Source organism: Stegostoma tigrinum, chromosome 34 (assembly GCF_030684315.1).
Source record: "Stegostoma tigrinum isolate sSteTig4 chromosome 34, sSteTig4.hap1, whole genome shotgun sequence".
In the NCBI taxonomy this organism is placed as follows: Eukaryota; Metazoa; Chordata; class Chondrichthyes; order Orectolobiformes; family Stegostomatidae; genus Stegostoma; species Stegostoma tigrinum.
In genome coordinates this window covers 16,437,412-16,454,708 of record NC_081387.1, presented here as the reverse complement: position 1 = coordinate 16,454,708, position 17,297 = coordinate 16,437,412, and the positions used below count along the sequence as shown (strand labels likewise).

General features: G+C 42.4%; 1 protein-coding gene across 2 annotated transcripts in view; it reads right to left on the bottom strand.

Moving 5' to 3' along the window:
* The window catches only part of LOC125446602 (uncharacterized), a 49,250-nt gene extending 33,551 nt beyond the window's left edge, over positions 1-15,699 (bottom strand). The window contains exons 1-4 of one of the 2 annotated variants that reach the window (XM_048520306.2): positions 15,394-15,699; positions 9,171-9,566; positions 2,512-2,658; positions 1,247-1,326 (exon numbers count right to left, since the gene is read on the bottom strand). In XM_048520306.2, coding sequence (XP_048376263.2) covers positions 1,247-1,326; positions 2,512-2,658; positions 9,171-9,566; positions 15,394-15,466 — 696 coding nt within the window. In that variant the 5' untranslated portion in view covers positions 15,467-15,699. The remainder of the gene's footprint in view (positions 1-1,246; positions 1,327-2,511; positions 2,659-9,170; positions 9,567-15,393) is intronic. The other variant, XM_059639545.1, reaches the window with a different exon arrangement.
* Positions 15,700-17,297: the final 1,598 nt, after the last annotated feature.

The following is a 17,297-nucleotide window of genomic DNA, read 5'->3' as shown; positions in this document are numbered from 1 at the left end:
ATACGTGATGCAAACTTCAAACTTTAAAGAATTCAAGGGTCGAAGAAGTTTCCTACTTTCTCTCTTGCATACCTTTGCAGGAAATGAACAATATTTTCCTATCCAATAGGAACCTCTTCAAGTCTATAGAAATTTCACAAAAATTAACACAAATGCTTCAACTATTTCACTAGCCATTTCTTTTAAGATGAAAACATGTGGTCCATCAGGACTTGGGATTCTATCAGCCTACAGCTTTATCAATTTGCTCACCAAAACCATCCAGATAGTCTGCTTGTGAGTTTCTTGAGCTTCTTTTGTCTTCCATTTCCTGATTTACAGCTTCTAGGATGCTCCTTGTACAGTGTTGACTGATGCAACATACCCTGGCAATTCATCTGCCATCCCAATACTTTCATTATTTGTCACAGCATCAGATATTGACATGCTGTCTACATCAATGGTGCTGAGAAGGAGATGGTTAAGAGCGTCAGGTTCCTGGGAGTGATGATCACCAACAATCTGTCCTGGCCCACCCCACGTTGACACAATGGTCAAGAAAGCACAACAATTACCTCCTCTGGAGACTGAGGAAATTCAGCATGTCCGCAAAGATGCCTCCCCGTTCTGAGAGATGCACTATGGACAGTGGCCTATCTGGATGCATCACAGCATCCTATGGCAATTGGTCTGCCCAATTCTGCCAGGCTCTACAGAACACAGTCCCGTCCATGACACAAACCAGCTTTCTATCCATTGACTCCATCGATGTGTCCTGCTGCTTTGGGAAAACAACCAACATAATCGAAGACCCCTTCCACCCCAGTTATACTCTCCTCCACCCGCAATGGTTGGGCACAACAGATAAAAGTCTGAAAATGTATATGAACAGATTCAAAAAATAGCTTCTTCCTCACCATTTTCAAATTGTTAATTCTTTCAAATGCTGATTGCTAAAACTTTCAAATGTTAATTCTGATCTCTTTCTCTCTGCACCTTCTTGGCACTGCACTTTTAGTATGGAGCGATCTGTCTGCAGAACATGCAAAACAACACTTTTCGCTGTATCTCGATACATATGACAACAATAAATCAAACCAAATCAATAGAAATTAAAATCACTGGGATATAAAACTAGTGTTGTTCCAATCCCATCATTTTTTCAATGGTCTGTCAGCCTGATAAAAAAAGAAGTGCACTTTGCAAAATAGATGTTAATGCTCTTTGAGTAAGAATCTAAACTCATAATAATCAACTCCACTCTTACCTCAGTCAAGCCTTGCCTCATTCCCTCAATCGACTGAATAGATGTTTCCATGACAACAGAATCCTGTTGCAGACGACAACCTGAATTAAAATATTCCAAGATATGAAATTGTTTGACTTGTGTGTGAATGACAAGATGTAATGCACCTCAAAACTTGATAAAGGCACCATTGTATAAAAAAGGCAGCTTGCCAATGCTTTTCGATTTGTCAATGCAAGCTCCAGTTTTGCGTTTTGTCACTCAATTTATTTTATTTTCTTCATCAATGGAGACCATTACCTGAAGGGTTAATTAAAATCTCACACCAAACACATACAGTTAATTATTAAAAATCTGTGCAGAACAGAAGCAAAGTCCGGTCAAATGGTCAGATTTGTGGCAAAGTCAAGAAATAACCACTATTAACTATTTTCCAATATCCATTGTGCATGAATTATTTAAATAGATATAACAAATAGTGAGATTCAGATAACCCATAGTTAAATCTTAATTTGATCACCAGCTCATAATGAAGTGTATTGATCAGTAAAATAAAACTAACTACAAACTGCAATGGTAGCTGAAATATCGAGGATCTGTTTACATGTATTATGTACAGTCATTAATGATTCAACGTTAATCTGCTCTCAGATCATCATCCCAACCTTTGCTCCTTTCAGAAAGGGAAAATTTGATTCAGCCCATTCAGTAAGCTATATGAGAAGGGTATGCAGAAGAACACATGGTAGATAATTCAGTCGGAAATGGGAATCAGGAGATTGAGGGCAGTACAAGAATTGAGTGAATTTCATTTCCCAGCCCATGGACTGAGGAGATTTCGACAATAGCAGCCAGATAGTCACTTGGCTATAGGCTGTACGTTTAACTGTGGTAACTTGTATAAAACTCATGATATCAACCAGTTCTGAGGAAGGGTCACTGGGCCTGAAATGTTAACTCTGTTTTTTCCCTTCGCAGATGATGCCAGACTTGCTGAGCTTTTCCAGCAACTTTGTTTTTGTTCCTGATTTACTGCATCCGCAGTTCTTTCGGTTTTTATCAAACTATCCTGTATATGTCTTCCCCAATGTTCCTTAATATTGAACTCTATAGAAGTGAAGATTGGGTAGCTGGACAATTTGAATTTCTACATCTCAGCCCATCACTCTTTGATAAAATGATAATCTATCACATTAACTGCAGTCATTGTCAGGCTTTTTCACCTTTCCTGATTGCAACTGCTCATTCACCGGTATATGGTCTGATCATGGAGAATGGTAACGTACCTCTGTGTTTCTTTGTTACCAACAAGTAGATGAAACAGATGAGAACAATGAAGAAACACATAGCAGCAGAGGTAATGATATACATTTCTGTATTTTCAGTCGAAGATTGATTTGTTGTTGAAACAGCTGGGGTCGTACTTTCACCATCTGTAACAAAACACTTGGTGATTTAATGGTTTACTGGTAGTATCACCGGATTAATCTAGAGCCTCAGACTAACACTCTGAAGAGACAAGTTTAAAACAGTAAGGGAAGAGCGGATGTAGTGAGAGCATGGCGGAAGTTAGGAAGTGGCATTCCACAGGGGCTTACTCTGTTCATAATTTACATGAATGCCTTCGATTAGTTAGCCAAGATTCTATCCATGCTAACATACCTCCTCTAACACCATAGGCTTTTAACTTATCAAGTTGCCTGATGCGCAGTATCTCAACAAATACCTTTTGAAAATCCAAATATATTACATTTACTAGTTCTGCTTTATCTATTCTGCTTGTTATCTTCACAAAGAACTGCAATAAATTTAGAAGGCATGATTTCACCTTCATGAAGTTGTGCTGACCTTGCTTAATTAAACTGTGTTTCCAAATGATCCACTGCTACATCCTTTATAATAGACTCTAACATTTTCCTCATGTCAAACATTAAGGTTACTCACCTCAAGTTACTTTTTTGACTCCCTTTTTGAATAAGGGTTTTCTTTGGAAGTTTTCCAGTCCTCTGGGGCTTTTCCAGAATCTTTAGATTCTTGGACGATTATTACCAGCACATTCATCACCTTGTTAGCTACTTCTGTTAAAATCATAGGATGGTGCTGGGAACCTATCAGTTTTAACCCCATTAGTTCTTACTTTTTTTCTCTTGTGATACTGACTGTGTTCATTTTCTCCCCACATAAACCTCTTGAATATTTAATAAATTAGAAAGTGGTGAGCATATTTCACTGTGAAGCCTGATGCAAAATATTTATTCAACTGCTCTTCCATTTTCCGGCTTGTTATGATTATTTTACTAGCCTCATTCTCTAAGCGACCTATTTTCGCAATGGGTCTTCTCTTCCTTTTTACACATTTAAAGAAGCTCTGTGTGTTTTTATGCTACTTGCTAGTTTTCACTCATGGTCTCCTTTCTCTCTTCTTTTTCTGAACATTGTTTATTGGTTTCTAAAACTTTCCCAATTTTCTGGTTTTCCACTAATCTTTGTTTGCATTTTCTTTCAATTTGATTCTATTCTAAATTTATTAGATAAACTATATATTACTAGATTCTTCATGACTGGCTGGGATATATATTTTCTGCAAGTCACAAACTATTTTCTTCAGGACCTGCCAGTGTTTGTCAACCAGTTTTTCTGCTAAACTCTTTTTCCAGCCCAGTCCAGCCAACTCTGCCCTTACTCTTACATAATTGCCCTCGTTTAAGTTAATTTATTTAATTTTTATTCATTCATTCTGTGGGGTGCAGGCATCGCTGGCTGCCCACCATTTCTTGCTCATTGCTAGTTGCCCCCCCACCCCTTGGGAAGATGGTGGTGAGCTCCCAGCAAGGATATAGGACAATTCTGATGACTGATTCTGTGCCCTACAGAACAGCTACTGTTACGGAGTTTTAGATTACTTCCACAAGTGTCTTCATTCCCTTATTGTTTCTTACCATTTAGACACTTTAAATAGTTCCTTGTTTATCCTTAACTCCCCTCCTGCTTGCATTGACTGAGCCGCAAATGCAACAGAGAATCTCGCTTCACGATCTTCAAGCCTTTGTGCCTTTGTGTAATCAAATCTCAAATCAGCAAGCTTGAATTGGGATGCTGGTTGCTGCAGACATTGCATCTATTTGAGGTCATTGCATTTTGTTCTCAATCGGCCTTAGATAATGCACGCCTTTGGTGCACCATTTACATTATCACAGCATCAGTAGCAACATTTTTGCTTATACCGACATGTAGGAATGAAACTAGAGCATCCTTTTGTCAATGAGTTACCTTCCTCTGATTATTATCCTTCTGAAGCTGTTATTTCAGCAGTACCTGCTACTGAGGCAGTGTGTCCAGCTGCTGCCTTACATGACTGAGTTACTAGCAAGGGATTTCCCCAATTTGGAGCCTGCGTCAGTGAGACTTGAGTGGACCGCGGCCAAATTAACAGTGCGTGCAGCTTCTGATTTAGCATGCACGCGGGCTTGCTTGTGCCAAGGAGCTTCAGCAATGTTCAGAGGTCACAGCGTGTGCAGTGTTTCCCCAGGTACTCCTGCTGGCTCTAAACCAGCACATTTTACACAAGCAAAATGCATTTGTTTACAGATTGACTCACCCACAGGGTTACAACGTCAAAGATTTCAATGTGAAAGTGCAAAACTTAATGCAGCACCAGAGCAATGAAATGAAACAAAATCATCTGTGCCCAATAGGGAAGCACAGCCTGCCAGGCAACACAGGATTATAATGTACAGTGTATTGGCGACCAAGAGTGCGTCACTCATCCTGAATCCTGGCGGTGATAAAATTGCCTCAGGCCTGTATGCTGTGTTGCTCCATTGCCCTGGCTTCTGGTGCTATACTACAATGATTACTCTCTCATCAGCAGCATTGCCTTCCCCTTCCTCCTCATGCAGTGCATCCCACCCCACCAGCTGCAAAATCCTCCTTTCTTTGCTGGGCAAGGTTGTGCAGGCTACAACACAACACAGTGGTCCTGGATATTGTATTTGCAAGTGCTTGAATGGTCCAAATAGCAGAACCTCATTTTCTGCAGTTCTATTGTGTCATCTTGTCACCATTGTATTATTGTCACCACTGTATCTATTATTGCTGTTGTCACCAGCCTCTGCTGTACTTTCCACATTCTTCATGGATACCGTCAGAGAGGGCCCCTCTGCTACCAGTGAGCCAGCCCTACAATCAAGGAGGAAGTGGAACAAACGCTGGCGGCACTTGCAATTTCTTCAGGTTCTGTGCATCGTATGAGCTCCCTGGATAGACCTGTTTCCTCTGAACACAGACTAGCTGCACTTGCATAGAGTGAAACTGCTGTCTGCTAACGAGGTGGGTTAATCTGAAGGATCTCGCAGTGCCGCCCATGTAAAGAGCGTTCTGCCCTGAATTGTGTCGGACTCTGTGCTTGCATCAGTTGTCACTGTATTGGCTGCCTGGTTCTACAGAGTTGGTGCTGAACTTTGCAAAACCGTTTGCCACATTGATGATATTGTGCACAATTCCGGTCGCCCTTCTATAGGAAGGATATCGTAAAACGTGCGAGGGTGCAGAAAGGATTCACAAGGATATTGCTGGGTTTGAGCTATAGGGAGAGGCTGAACAGACTGGGTTTCTTTTCCCTCGATCATTGGAGCATGAGAGGTGACCTTACAGATGTTTATAAAATTTCGAGGAGCGGAGATAGAGTGAATAGCCAAGGTCTTTTTACAACGATTGGAGAATCCAAAACTAGAATGCGTAGGTTTAAGGGGTAATGGGAAAGATTTAAGAACCTGCGGGATAATTTCTTTTTCACGCAGAGAGTGGTGCATTGTATGGAATGAGCTGCCAGAGGAAGTGGTGGAGGCTGGTAAAACTACAACATTTTAAAGACATCTGGATGAGCACACGAATAGAAAGGGTTTGGAGGAAATATGGGCCGGATGTTGACAAATGGGACTAGTTTAGATCAGGATGCCTGGTCGGCACGGCTGAGTTGGTTTGAAGGGTCTGTTTCCACGCCGTATTCGCTCTCCTGAAGAGGGAGCCTGCTACCCCCAGGACATTTGTGCATGGCAGACCGGTATATTCAGCATTGAGGGTGAAATAAAAAGTAAAATAAAGTGCAGTTTTATAAGGAAAAGGAAGGATGTAAAGGGTTAAAGTAGTTCATAGTGGAGAAAATTACTGAGGTAGCATTGTATAAACATACAGGATGGATATCTGAAAGAAGGAGGTGGAAGATGCAAAGAATGACCTTTTTGCCTTTGAAAAACTGACCGGAAATGAACGAAAAGGAGACTCTGAATCTGTGATTTGTTGAGTTACAGTGTAATTGGGCACAAAGATAACAGAGTTTCCCCCCATTGTTTCAGGTTATAACTCAACAACCCTGTCAGTATCAGCCAACAAATCTTTTGTACGGAACCAGGATACTCATTGGGATAACTCCCAGGTCAAATGCCTGAGGTCAGGGGTCAGGCTTGCATCTTCTGACCCATCAGGACATATGCCATTTAGGATAGCTAATTAGAAAGTTACGCACTTAAACAACGTGATGCTGTTAGGAAAATATGTTAACTTTGCAGCCTTTTTCAGGGAGCATGCATTTACCTTCGAAGAAGTTGATCCCACTTAATTGTAGTAAAGTTCCATTTTGTGTGAGGCATTTCAGATACAGAACAGCCAGCTTAAACATTGTTTGTACTTGGTACACGTGTCATGTACCGAGGCGAGTGATAGGTAGATCGTCCAGCAAGAGTGTGGTATGTAAGTGTGTTTTATGTATAAAAGTCGTGACTGCGTTTGGGTCGCCAGCGAGGCTTTGAGCTGTTCATGTGTATGTGAGGAAACCACTTATACTTTGAACCTGGACTGACAAGCGTAGATTCTGTTGTTTAACACTATCTGCTTAGCCTTTCACTGGGCATGTGCCCTGTGGAACCCTGGAAGGACCCACTGGTGAAGACATCTCAAGCCGTTGTCACATTGGGTTATCCCTCCTGATGACAGAATTGTTACCGCACAGAAGGAAGACATTCAGCACCCAGTTCTATTAACTCGTGCCAATCTCCTGCCTTTTCCCCATATCCCTGTATGCCATTTCCATCCAAATACTGGCAGTGCCTGGGTGGCAAATGGTTCCATTCTGGTGTCTGTTTTCAAGTTGATTTGTATGCAAGTGGAACACAATATGAAGGGGTCAGAGATAGCACAGTGTGGAGCTGGAGGAACACAGCAGGTCAGGCAGCATCAGGGGAGCAGGAAAGCTGGTGTTTCGGATAGGGACCCCCATTTCTGAAGAAGAATTCTGACCCGAAACTTCAGTTTTCCTGCTCCTCTGATGCTGCCTGGCCTGCTGTGTTCCTCCAGCTCTACATTGTGTTGTCTCTGACTCCAGCATCAGCAGTTTTTAACGATCTGAATGACGTAAAAATGAGTCATTAGTAAACCATTAGTAAATTGGACATTTGTAAATTACAGCCCCTCTATAGTCATCAAATGGCTGACTCCAGTTTAATTGTTTGTGTTTAAATGTCCGTGTGAGTTTACCCTGGGTGCTCTAGTTTCTTCCCATGGTCCAGAGATGTGCAGGTTAGGTGGATTGGCCATGGTAATTTGCCAAGAGCATCCAGAGATGTGTAGGCTGAGTGGGCTAGCCATGGCAAATATGGTATTGTGAGATAGGGCAGTTGGGTGGGATGCTCTTTGGAGGGCCGGTACAGATTCGATGGGTCAATGGTCTCTTTCTGAAATGTAGGAAACCTTTTAAAATCACAAACATTACAGCAATCCTCTACAAAATATGGCTGTGTTTTCTTTGTTTTTTTTTTGCTTTCTCCCTTTATAAATCCTGCGCCATCTCTGACATATTTCAAAGTTGAGGCAGGATCATTTGAATTTGTCCTTGTCTTGTGAGAATTTATTGCCTGTCACTGATTGCCTGTAGAAAATGCTGGTAGCTCGAGATTTCATATTACTCCACGGTTTCAGAGGCTATTTCAGAGGAACCTGGATAGCTTTGAGACTGTGTCGCCCAGACAAAAGGTAAGGGAGTTATGAGTTAATAACAATCAGACTGCTTCAATGTCATCACTGCCAGCTCCGACTTGAAATTAAATCAAATTGGATTTACTCTTGCATCCTCTGAATTTTGAATCTAGATTTCTAGGATTCAGTGACACAGTCACTATGCTTCCTAACCCACCGAACACAGCTGTTTTGCTAAGCCATGGCATTAAGCGATATGGGCCAAAGGTAGATGAAGTCAGATCACAGTTCTGTCATTGAGTGATGGAATGGGCTTGGAGGGCTGAACAGCATATTCCTGTTCCTATGAACCCGAAATACCAATTGGGTTGTTTTAGAAAAGGTTTGGAAGTCTCATACACACACACGTATACACACACACACACACACACACACACACACACACAATGCTTCCTACACACGCACAGACACACAAAAATACACAGACTCAAGTACACACAGACACTCATACACACACACGGACACATACAAATACACACAGACATACACACACGCACAGTGACACACAAGTACACATGCACACACTATGAGACTGGATCAGTTGTCAATTTTCAAATCTGAAATGAATAGACTTATCCAAAGGTTTTATGGACATGAGGCAAGTTCGAAGGTCGGAATGACTTCCTTCTGTTCTTGCAGTATTTCCTGCTATTCTGTATTCGTCATGTTTTGCTTTGTCCACTTTAGTCAGAAGACGAGAAAAGCAATTTATTATTATGTAAACAGAAAAAAGATTGCAAAGTGTGATGGTACTGAGGTGCCTAGGTAAATTCCAACCTGGCCATATGCCTCCTGTCCAAAAGCCTTTCAGAATTTTAAATCATTTTAAGTCAATCCACACCTGCATATCACCCGCTGCCCCCCGACACTCCACCCCAACTCCAGCGAGAGGGAGGGGCAGAATGTAAACTCTTACCTGTCACATTACAGACCGTTAAAGTCACATTCTCTTTAACGGCTGTGTCCGCACCGTCTGCATAAACTTGTATCACATACACGCCGCTGTCGCTGGGCTGTAAATCCCGCAAACACAACGATCCCGTCTCTGGGTCGACGTCAACTCGGTGTCGGTGGGAAGGAGCTGACATCTGGTGATCTGAGCAGTTATAACAGCATCTGGCAGCATCTGAAGAGCAGTTTGACCGGATCAGGCTCACAATTGGAGTGTCTCCGGGCAAAAAATACCACAGGATCCCTAAAGTGGAGGAGGGTGTGAGTGTGGAATAGGAGACGGAGAGACGGACAGACTGGCTCACTGACCCGTTCACTTCTCTCTGAGAGACACTCAGGGAAATAGCACTGTTTCCAGGGGCTGTAACAAGATCACACACAACATCAGTTTCCAGCCGCATCTCAGTCTCATCGCATCAATCAGTTACAGTCTACGCAGCAAAATCTCCAGATAGAGAGAGGGATAGCTGAGTGCGCCGAAAGTACACAACTTGACGATATAAGTAACTTTCCACAGGAAAAACAAAAGTTCCAACAGACTTCCTCTAACTTCTGACATGTTTTTAAAATCAGTGGTATACGTTAATAAAACGCATAACTCAGCGAGAAAAGCAGACACACGGGCAGCGCGGTGGCTCAGTAGTTAGCGCTGCTGCCCCGCCAGAAACCCGAGTTTGATTCTGCAACTGAGTGCCCATTTGTGTGGAGTTTGCGTGTTCTCCCTGTCTCTGTCTGACTTTGCTCCAGTTTCCTCCCACAGTCCGAACATGTGCAGCTGAGGTGGATTGGCCATGCTAAATGCAGGGTAACAGGCATAGAGTGGCGGCTGGGTCTGTTTGGAGTTCTGTTTGGAGGGTCAGTGCGGACTTGCTGAGTCAAATGGCCTCTCACTGAACCGTAGGGGTTGTATTCATTTAAAATCAAACATTTCTAGAATGCTTTCCATAAGATGGCTGTACATTTTCTTCACTCTCTCTCTCTCCCTTTATAAATGCTGCACCATCTCTGATTTTAAGTTTGAGGCAGGATCTTTTGAATTTGTCCTTGTTCTTGTGAGAATTTATTGCCTGCCACCAATAGGCTGTAGAAAATGCTGGTCATTTTTAGATTGCATGTAACTGAATGGCTTCAGAGACTATTTCAGAGTAACCTGTATAGCTAGGAGACTGTGTCGCCCAGGAAAGAGGTTAATGAGTTAGTAACAACCCGACTACTGCCAACTTCAATTTGAAATTAGATCAAATTGGATTTAAACTCATATCCTCTGAATTATGATTCTAGATTTCTTGGATTCAGTAACATTGTCACTATGCTTCCAACCCTGCTGTTCTGTTCAGCTAAAATATTAAGGGAGATGATTGAAAGGCAGGTATATGAAGTTAGACCACAGATAAGTCATGATTTAATTGAATGGTGGAAGAAGCGTGAGGAACTGAATGGCCTATGCATCCAAAATACCAATTGGCTTGCATTATCTCCACCAAAGTTTGGACCTCTCATCCACACATGCACAAAAAAGAACATCCTAGCTCAATTCCCAATTTTCAAATTGGAAACGAATAGATTTATCCAAAGGTTTTAAGGATATGATGCAAGATTGCCAAGAAAATTCCATGATCACACTACATCTCAATAGCTCAGAGATAATGGGAACTGCACATGTTGGAGAATCCAAGATAACAAAGTGTGGGGCTGGATGAACACAACAGGCCAAGCAGCATGTCAGGAGCACGAAAGCTGACGTTTCGGGCCTAGACCCTTCATCAGAGAGGATGAAGGGTCTCGGCCCGAAACATCAGCATTTGTGCTCCTGAGACACATCTTAATAGCTACCTCCTGCTCTTGCACTATGGTATTTCCCAATGTTCCTGGTTTTCTGCTTTTTTTTTGCTTCTTACACTTTGATCAGAAGAATAAAAAAGCAATTTACTATTTAAATAGAGAGCGATTGCAAAGTGTAATGGTACAAAGGTGTCTTGGTACATTAAATCACACAAAAAAAACTGTCATTATGCAGGTGCAGCAAATGACTAAGAAGTCAAATGCAACGTTGGCCTTTATTACAAGTAAGAATGGAATATAAAATTAGGTTTGGTTGCAACTATTTACATTTTGGTCCCAAGGAGTAGCAGGAAAGCAGATTTGAGATCAAAATTAGATCAACCACAATTTTAATCAAAATTCTAATATTCCCCAACCTTTCATTTGCCTCTCACAGTCATGGTTTGGTATATTTTGAAGACTGGACTCTCAAGTAATTCTACGATAGAGACCAGAGAGAATCTTCCCATAAATACAACTTACTGTACTTTGTTCGTCAGATCTGTAAATTGATTAAATACATGAATCATCTTTAAGATGAATCGCAGGATGAGAATTATAAAGCAGCGCTTCAGTTGATTGTATAATATGGACACCATTAATATATTCCTGTATCAGTTGTATCTTTGAGTGGAGACACATGTGTATTTAGAAAATAAAATAACTAATGCTTGTGTTGAAAGCAGATTGTATCTCAACTCTGCCAATTGTTCTTGATCGAATTTCCTTGCTATCTTTTAATGAATACAACATCTGCCCATTTCATTCTGGACTACCTTGATCGGTCCATGCCCATAATATTTTAGGGGCGAGCATTCCAGAATTCTGCTACCCAGTTTGTGAAAATGTACACTTTATCATTTCACTCCCAAATAGCTTAAGCCTAATTTAAAGCTCATGTTCTGGTTTTCACAGCATTTTCTCTGTCTGTACTATCTAACCCACTTGCTTTGTTAAACATTCCAGTTTGATCACCCCTCAGCTGTCTGAAAACAAAGTGATCCAACCCAGGTATCTCTGACATTTGTGATGATTTGCAGTAGATCTTAGTTATTTGCCAACTCTTGTCACCCTTTGCTGAAAGAAATGGATGATTTTACCTCCAACATGAGAAGTTAGCATTTGAATTTACATGGCTCCTTCCACAATTTTAGGATACTCCAAATTCCATGAACCTGAACTCACAGGAAACCCTGGAACTTTGGGAAAGAATGAGGTGGTAAGGATATATGTATACCTGCATTTAATTCCTCCTGATCTGAAATGTTTTGTCTGCATAATGACCACTGCTTCACTTTTGTGGCAATTTCAGTGGCCTTTTACGTGAAAAACCAGTTCTCAAAAATAAGGGGAACTGGAGGGCAAACAGCTGTTTGTGTGTGAACCCAGCTCCGTTTTCAACATATATATGTTACTTTCATCAACATTACGTAACTTCCACAAGTTAATTGGTCATCATAAGAAATAAAGTCCTTCCTGAACTATTTTCTCGGTCCATTCATGTCTTTCTTAAATCTATGGCTCATTGACTGCAGAATTACCAATGTGTGTGAACAGTTTCTGCATATTCTAGGCAATTGAACCCCTTCATCATTAAAGAAAACAGAATCCAAAAGCACAGCTGTTGGCACTTTTAAATTTCATTCTGTGGCGGGACTACTAGACAGCAGCAAACCGCTATCTGTGTTACATTTATGTTGTGATGTTGCTAAATCACTTAATAAAAGTGACTACTTACTGTATTTAAACATTTAAGTGCAAACATGGGGTGGAAGTTTTATTATGATGTGTTAAAACACATTAATAGTGTCTATCACTTACACACTGTCATTTTTCAGCAATTTTGGCACACTTGTCTGTTTTTCCATGTGTCATCTATCTAACCTTTTTCTGTTTAAATTCAATACAGTGTACCAGATCTCCGCTGACTTCTGTGCAAAAACATGCCTCTATTCCAGTACTGAAAAGCCCAACTCCATTTTCGGCGTGCACTTCTTGTTCTGAACTGACCCACCAGAGGAAATAGTTTCTCTCCATCGACCCTAATCAATTCTTTCACCATTTTAAATGCACCAATTAGACCACCCTTCAATTTGGCAAAAGCAAGACACTGCAGACGCTGGAAATCTAAAACCGCAAAGTGCTGGAAATGGTTCACAAACAAAGTCGCTGAAAAAGCTCAGCAGGTCTGGCAGCATCCATGGAGGAAAAAAAGAGTGAACGTTTCGGGTCCCGTTACCCTTCCTCAGAACTGATGGTGGCTGGGAAAATGCCAGTTCATATGCCTGAATAAAGGGAAGGGACGGGGGTGAAATGGTTAGCAGCTCTGACAATGCCATTGGAAGAGATGTAAATTTAATGTTCCGAGCTGAATATGATTCTTCTGTTCTGCAACAGAACTCATGTAACCTCAACCATATCTTCTGTTCTTGCAAAGCCACTAAACACCTGCATTTTCATCAAAGAATAAAGTCATCTGAATTTACACCTAAGTACCTTTATTTCCTTTGTGTCTACCAAGGTATTTTATCTATAAACCAACAATGACAACATTTCAAAAATAGCAACTGTAGCAAACATCACAACCAATTTGTCCACAAACTACAAATAAATAAAAGCTTCCTTTTGTATCGCGTGTTACTTGATCTCATGGTGTCCCAAAGGTCTTTACTTTCATTAAAGATTGTGACCTCTGTTGTAGTGTAAGACATACGGCATCAACTTTCATGCCATAAGATGTCTCTAATATCAAGCTGATAGTATCCAGACAATCTGCTTTAACTACATTGGTCGAGAGATAAAAATGTTTTGAGTTTTGAGGGATTCTTCTCCCCAAGGGTTTATACTAACTGGTCTCCAGTATTCTACCCTCTATGTTTAAGTCATCACGAACATATATGTCTTGTCTTACATTAGGTCCAGTTTGCCCTGGTACTCTCTGACTTATACTATCTCCTAGTCAACTTTAATTTTCAAGCCTTCCATAAGCTTGTCTTTTCCAATCTGTATGAAGCCCTCCAGCCTTACAATCCTGGAAAAGGGCTTTATTGTTCCAATTCTGCCCTGATGTGCATTCCCAGTTGTAATGTGAAACTAAATGCTTTTTCAGAAGTATTTAGACGAGCTAGGTATTGAGGCTACAGGCTGCACATTGGAAAAAGGGATACAAGTAGATAGATACTGGATAACCGACGTGGATCCAGTGGGGTAAAGGGCCATTTTCCAGGTTGTAAAAGAGTGTATGACTCGGCAATTGCTTCAGTTGTCCCCAAGCTCTGGAAATCCCCTCTTAATTCGTATTCTCTCCTAACTTCATGTTTCTCTTTAAAATGCCTCTGAAAGTTGACCTCCTGGGCCCAACATCTTCTCTGTTGCTGAGGGTCAAATTTTATTTGAATATAATTTATTTTCCTTGAGGCACCTTGGGACCCTTGTTTCATTTTGTCCGCGGTGCTGTACAAATGCTTCTTGTCGTGCGTCGACTATTGACAGAAAATCTCTCAGCTAGTAAGAAAATATTAATTAGTAATTTCTCTATTGAGGAAGTAGTCTGGGGTTGGGTGTTCATTCTGTTTTAGTATGTGAGTCAGCTGAAGCATTGCCAAGTCCTGCACCCAGTTTTGAATTCAGCACCTCCTTGACTCAGGGGCATTTGCATTCCTAACAGAGGCAGGGCTGTCAGCTGAGAGAAGCCCAACGACTCTGGTTACCTATCCTCAGGAGCATGACAGGAGGAGGTAGGGGAGATTGCTAGCTCTCCTCAGCTCTGAAGGATCAGCCTAGCTGAGTGAACCGCTCGTCAAACTAATGCAAAACAAAACTTCTAGCTGACTCAAGATAACAGCGTGCACAGCAGGTACTCATCACGCTGACAGATTTGGGAGATGGATTGATTCACTCGTAAACGGTTCCAGCAGGCATGCAGCTCAGTGACCAGTTTCGCCAGCAAATTGAAGGGAAATTGTACGCCCCTCCCCCCGCCCCATCCCGTTCACAGGAGCTAGATTAAACCAACAACAAGATTTAAAGCAAGAAACCAGTTTCTTTAATAGGAAGAGATAGTAGGAACTGCAGATGCTGGGGAATCTGAGGTATCAACGGGTAGAGCTGGATGAACACGTCAGGCCAAGCAGCATCAGAGGAGCAGGAAGGCTGACGTTTCCTGAAGAAGGGTCCCGACCTGAAAAGTCAGTTTTCCTGCTCGTCCGATGCTGCTTGGCCTGCAGTGTTCATCCTTGTTATCTCATCTTCTTTTGTAGGAAGTCAGGGAGCGGTAAATGCATTCCATGCCTCCAGCTCCCATTAAAGCCCAGAGGCAGGAGGCACTCAAAAATTGCATTTATACAAGTGAGGGAAACGTTACTTACCGAAGAGGCAAATGAAGTAATAGCCGAGGAGGAGAACGCTGGCGAGTTGTAAAATGCTCGGTTCCTTGCACATACCGAGCGTCCCGGCTCCCCCCGTCCCTTGGAGAGAGGGGACAGAACACTGTAAAAAGCCTCGCCGTGTAGGAGCCCAGGGATGATCCTGTATTTGAAGCTGAAGTAATTGGCCCAGTCATTGAACAGCGTCGGAAATCACATGTTGCAGTTGAGGCGAGACAGACAGAGAGCAAAAAAAAAACACACATTTAACTCGGGGGCCCAGCGCCACATGACCCCGTTTAAATGGGTGTCATTGCTCGTTCAGAATAGTCTCTAACATAGCTTGGTTTCTCCGTGACTTCATACCACCTCCCCCGGCAACCCACCCCCCACCTCCGCTCTATCTTAGGCATCAGTACCTATTGTAACTTTGCAGTCTTTCCGTTTCTCCTCTCCGCAACCATTGGGTTTCTGACATCCTCACAGTCGCCCGGTGAGGTGCAGCAAATCTAGACATACACCCAGGCTCCAGAGCAGTACAGAAACTGCAGCAACCCCTTCAAAACAGCCTCTCGAAACAAGCACCAAATGAATGCTGCCTGCACTCAAAGTGCCCTAAATTTAACCTCGCAGGTACTGTGAGTTTGATTTATCATTGTAACATGTACAGACACGCAGTGAACAGTATTGTTTTGCGTGCTGTGCAGACAAATCCATGCCTGACAGAAGTAGATCTGGGGAATAGATTTCTGACTCTCACTTGCTGCTATGAAGTCAGGCCTCCCCTCAGCTCCCGCGCTGAGAAGGGGTAAGAGGGCAGAGTAAGTTGCTGGGGTGGGGGTGGCGGTGCGGGGGGAGAAGAAAGCTCTGGGGGCATCTGTGAAGGAAGAAAAGAACAGCGTTAATGTTTCGGGTCCTGTGACACCTCAGCCCAGAGAGGTTAGCTCCGACAGATCTGCCAGCATCTCTCCCTCGATGGAACAACTCCTCACTGTCCATCGCTCCTGTCCATCGCTTCTCACTGTCCATCGCTCCTGCCCATCGCTCCTCACTGTCCATCGGTCTGCATACAGGACAAGGTGAGCAAGACAGCTCACAATGACCTTGAGAGCCGAGCCAGCTTTGAAGCTGCGATGTTTGCGTTAATGTTAAATTCCAGACCGGGTGAACGACTCGCATTTGCTTGTTGTCAAATTTCTGATGAGCATGTGAGTGTAACCCGGCAGAATGCATCGAACCGGCCGGAAAAAAAAATCAAGATTTTTAACCGAGACTGTTCGTCAACGGCCTTTTAATATCGATCTGACCTTTTACTACCAATCCGAGTCGGTTTGCCCTCCCCTAGTGAACGATTTCACAAAATGTAGTGCCTTGATTCAGCAATGTGCTTGGAATATAACCTCCACGTGTTTTATGGCCTTTTCTAAAAAAAATCCAAAAATATTGAGCTTGCTAACCAGTAGACACCAATACAACTTTTAGCTTAGTGTAGATTTTCACGTAATTCTCAACCGTTAAAAGGTGGAGAATTGGACAATTACACTGTGCATTTTTTCTTTGGCTGGTAACATATTCTATCCTTAGCCCCACGGATCGCCTTGCAGCAGGCGATACTCCCAAACGCACGAATCAATGCGTTATCTCGTGTAACAGAGAGGAAACAGAAAACCATTAATTTGTAGCACAGTGTGGCCGATTGCATTGGGATAGATTGTGCCTCTCACCATCTACTTGCGCGTCGAGGGAGAATGTGCATTGTGCTCTGATCAGCAGAATGACCCCATTGAAACTATTTCCATCTGTGTTCAACCCAGCCGGGCGTGAATCGTTGCCGAGGGATGTCCGAGGCGCGAACAGTGTGCAAAAAAAAATGCTTATTCCAACCCCAGCGACGACCCCCCCCCCCC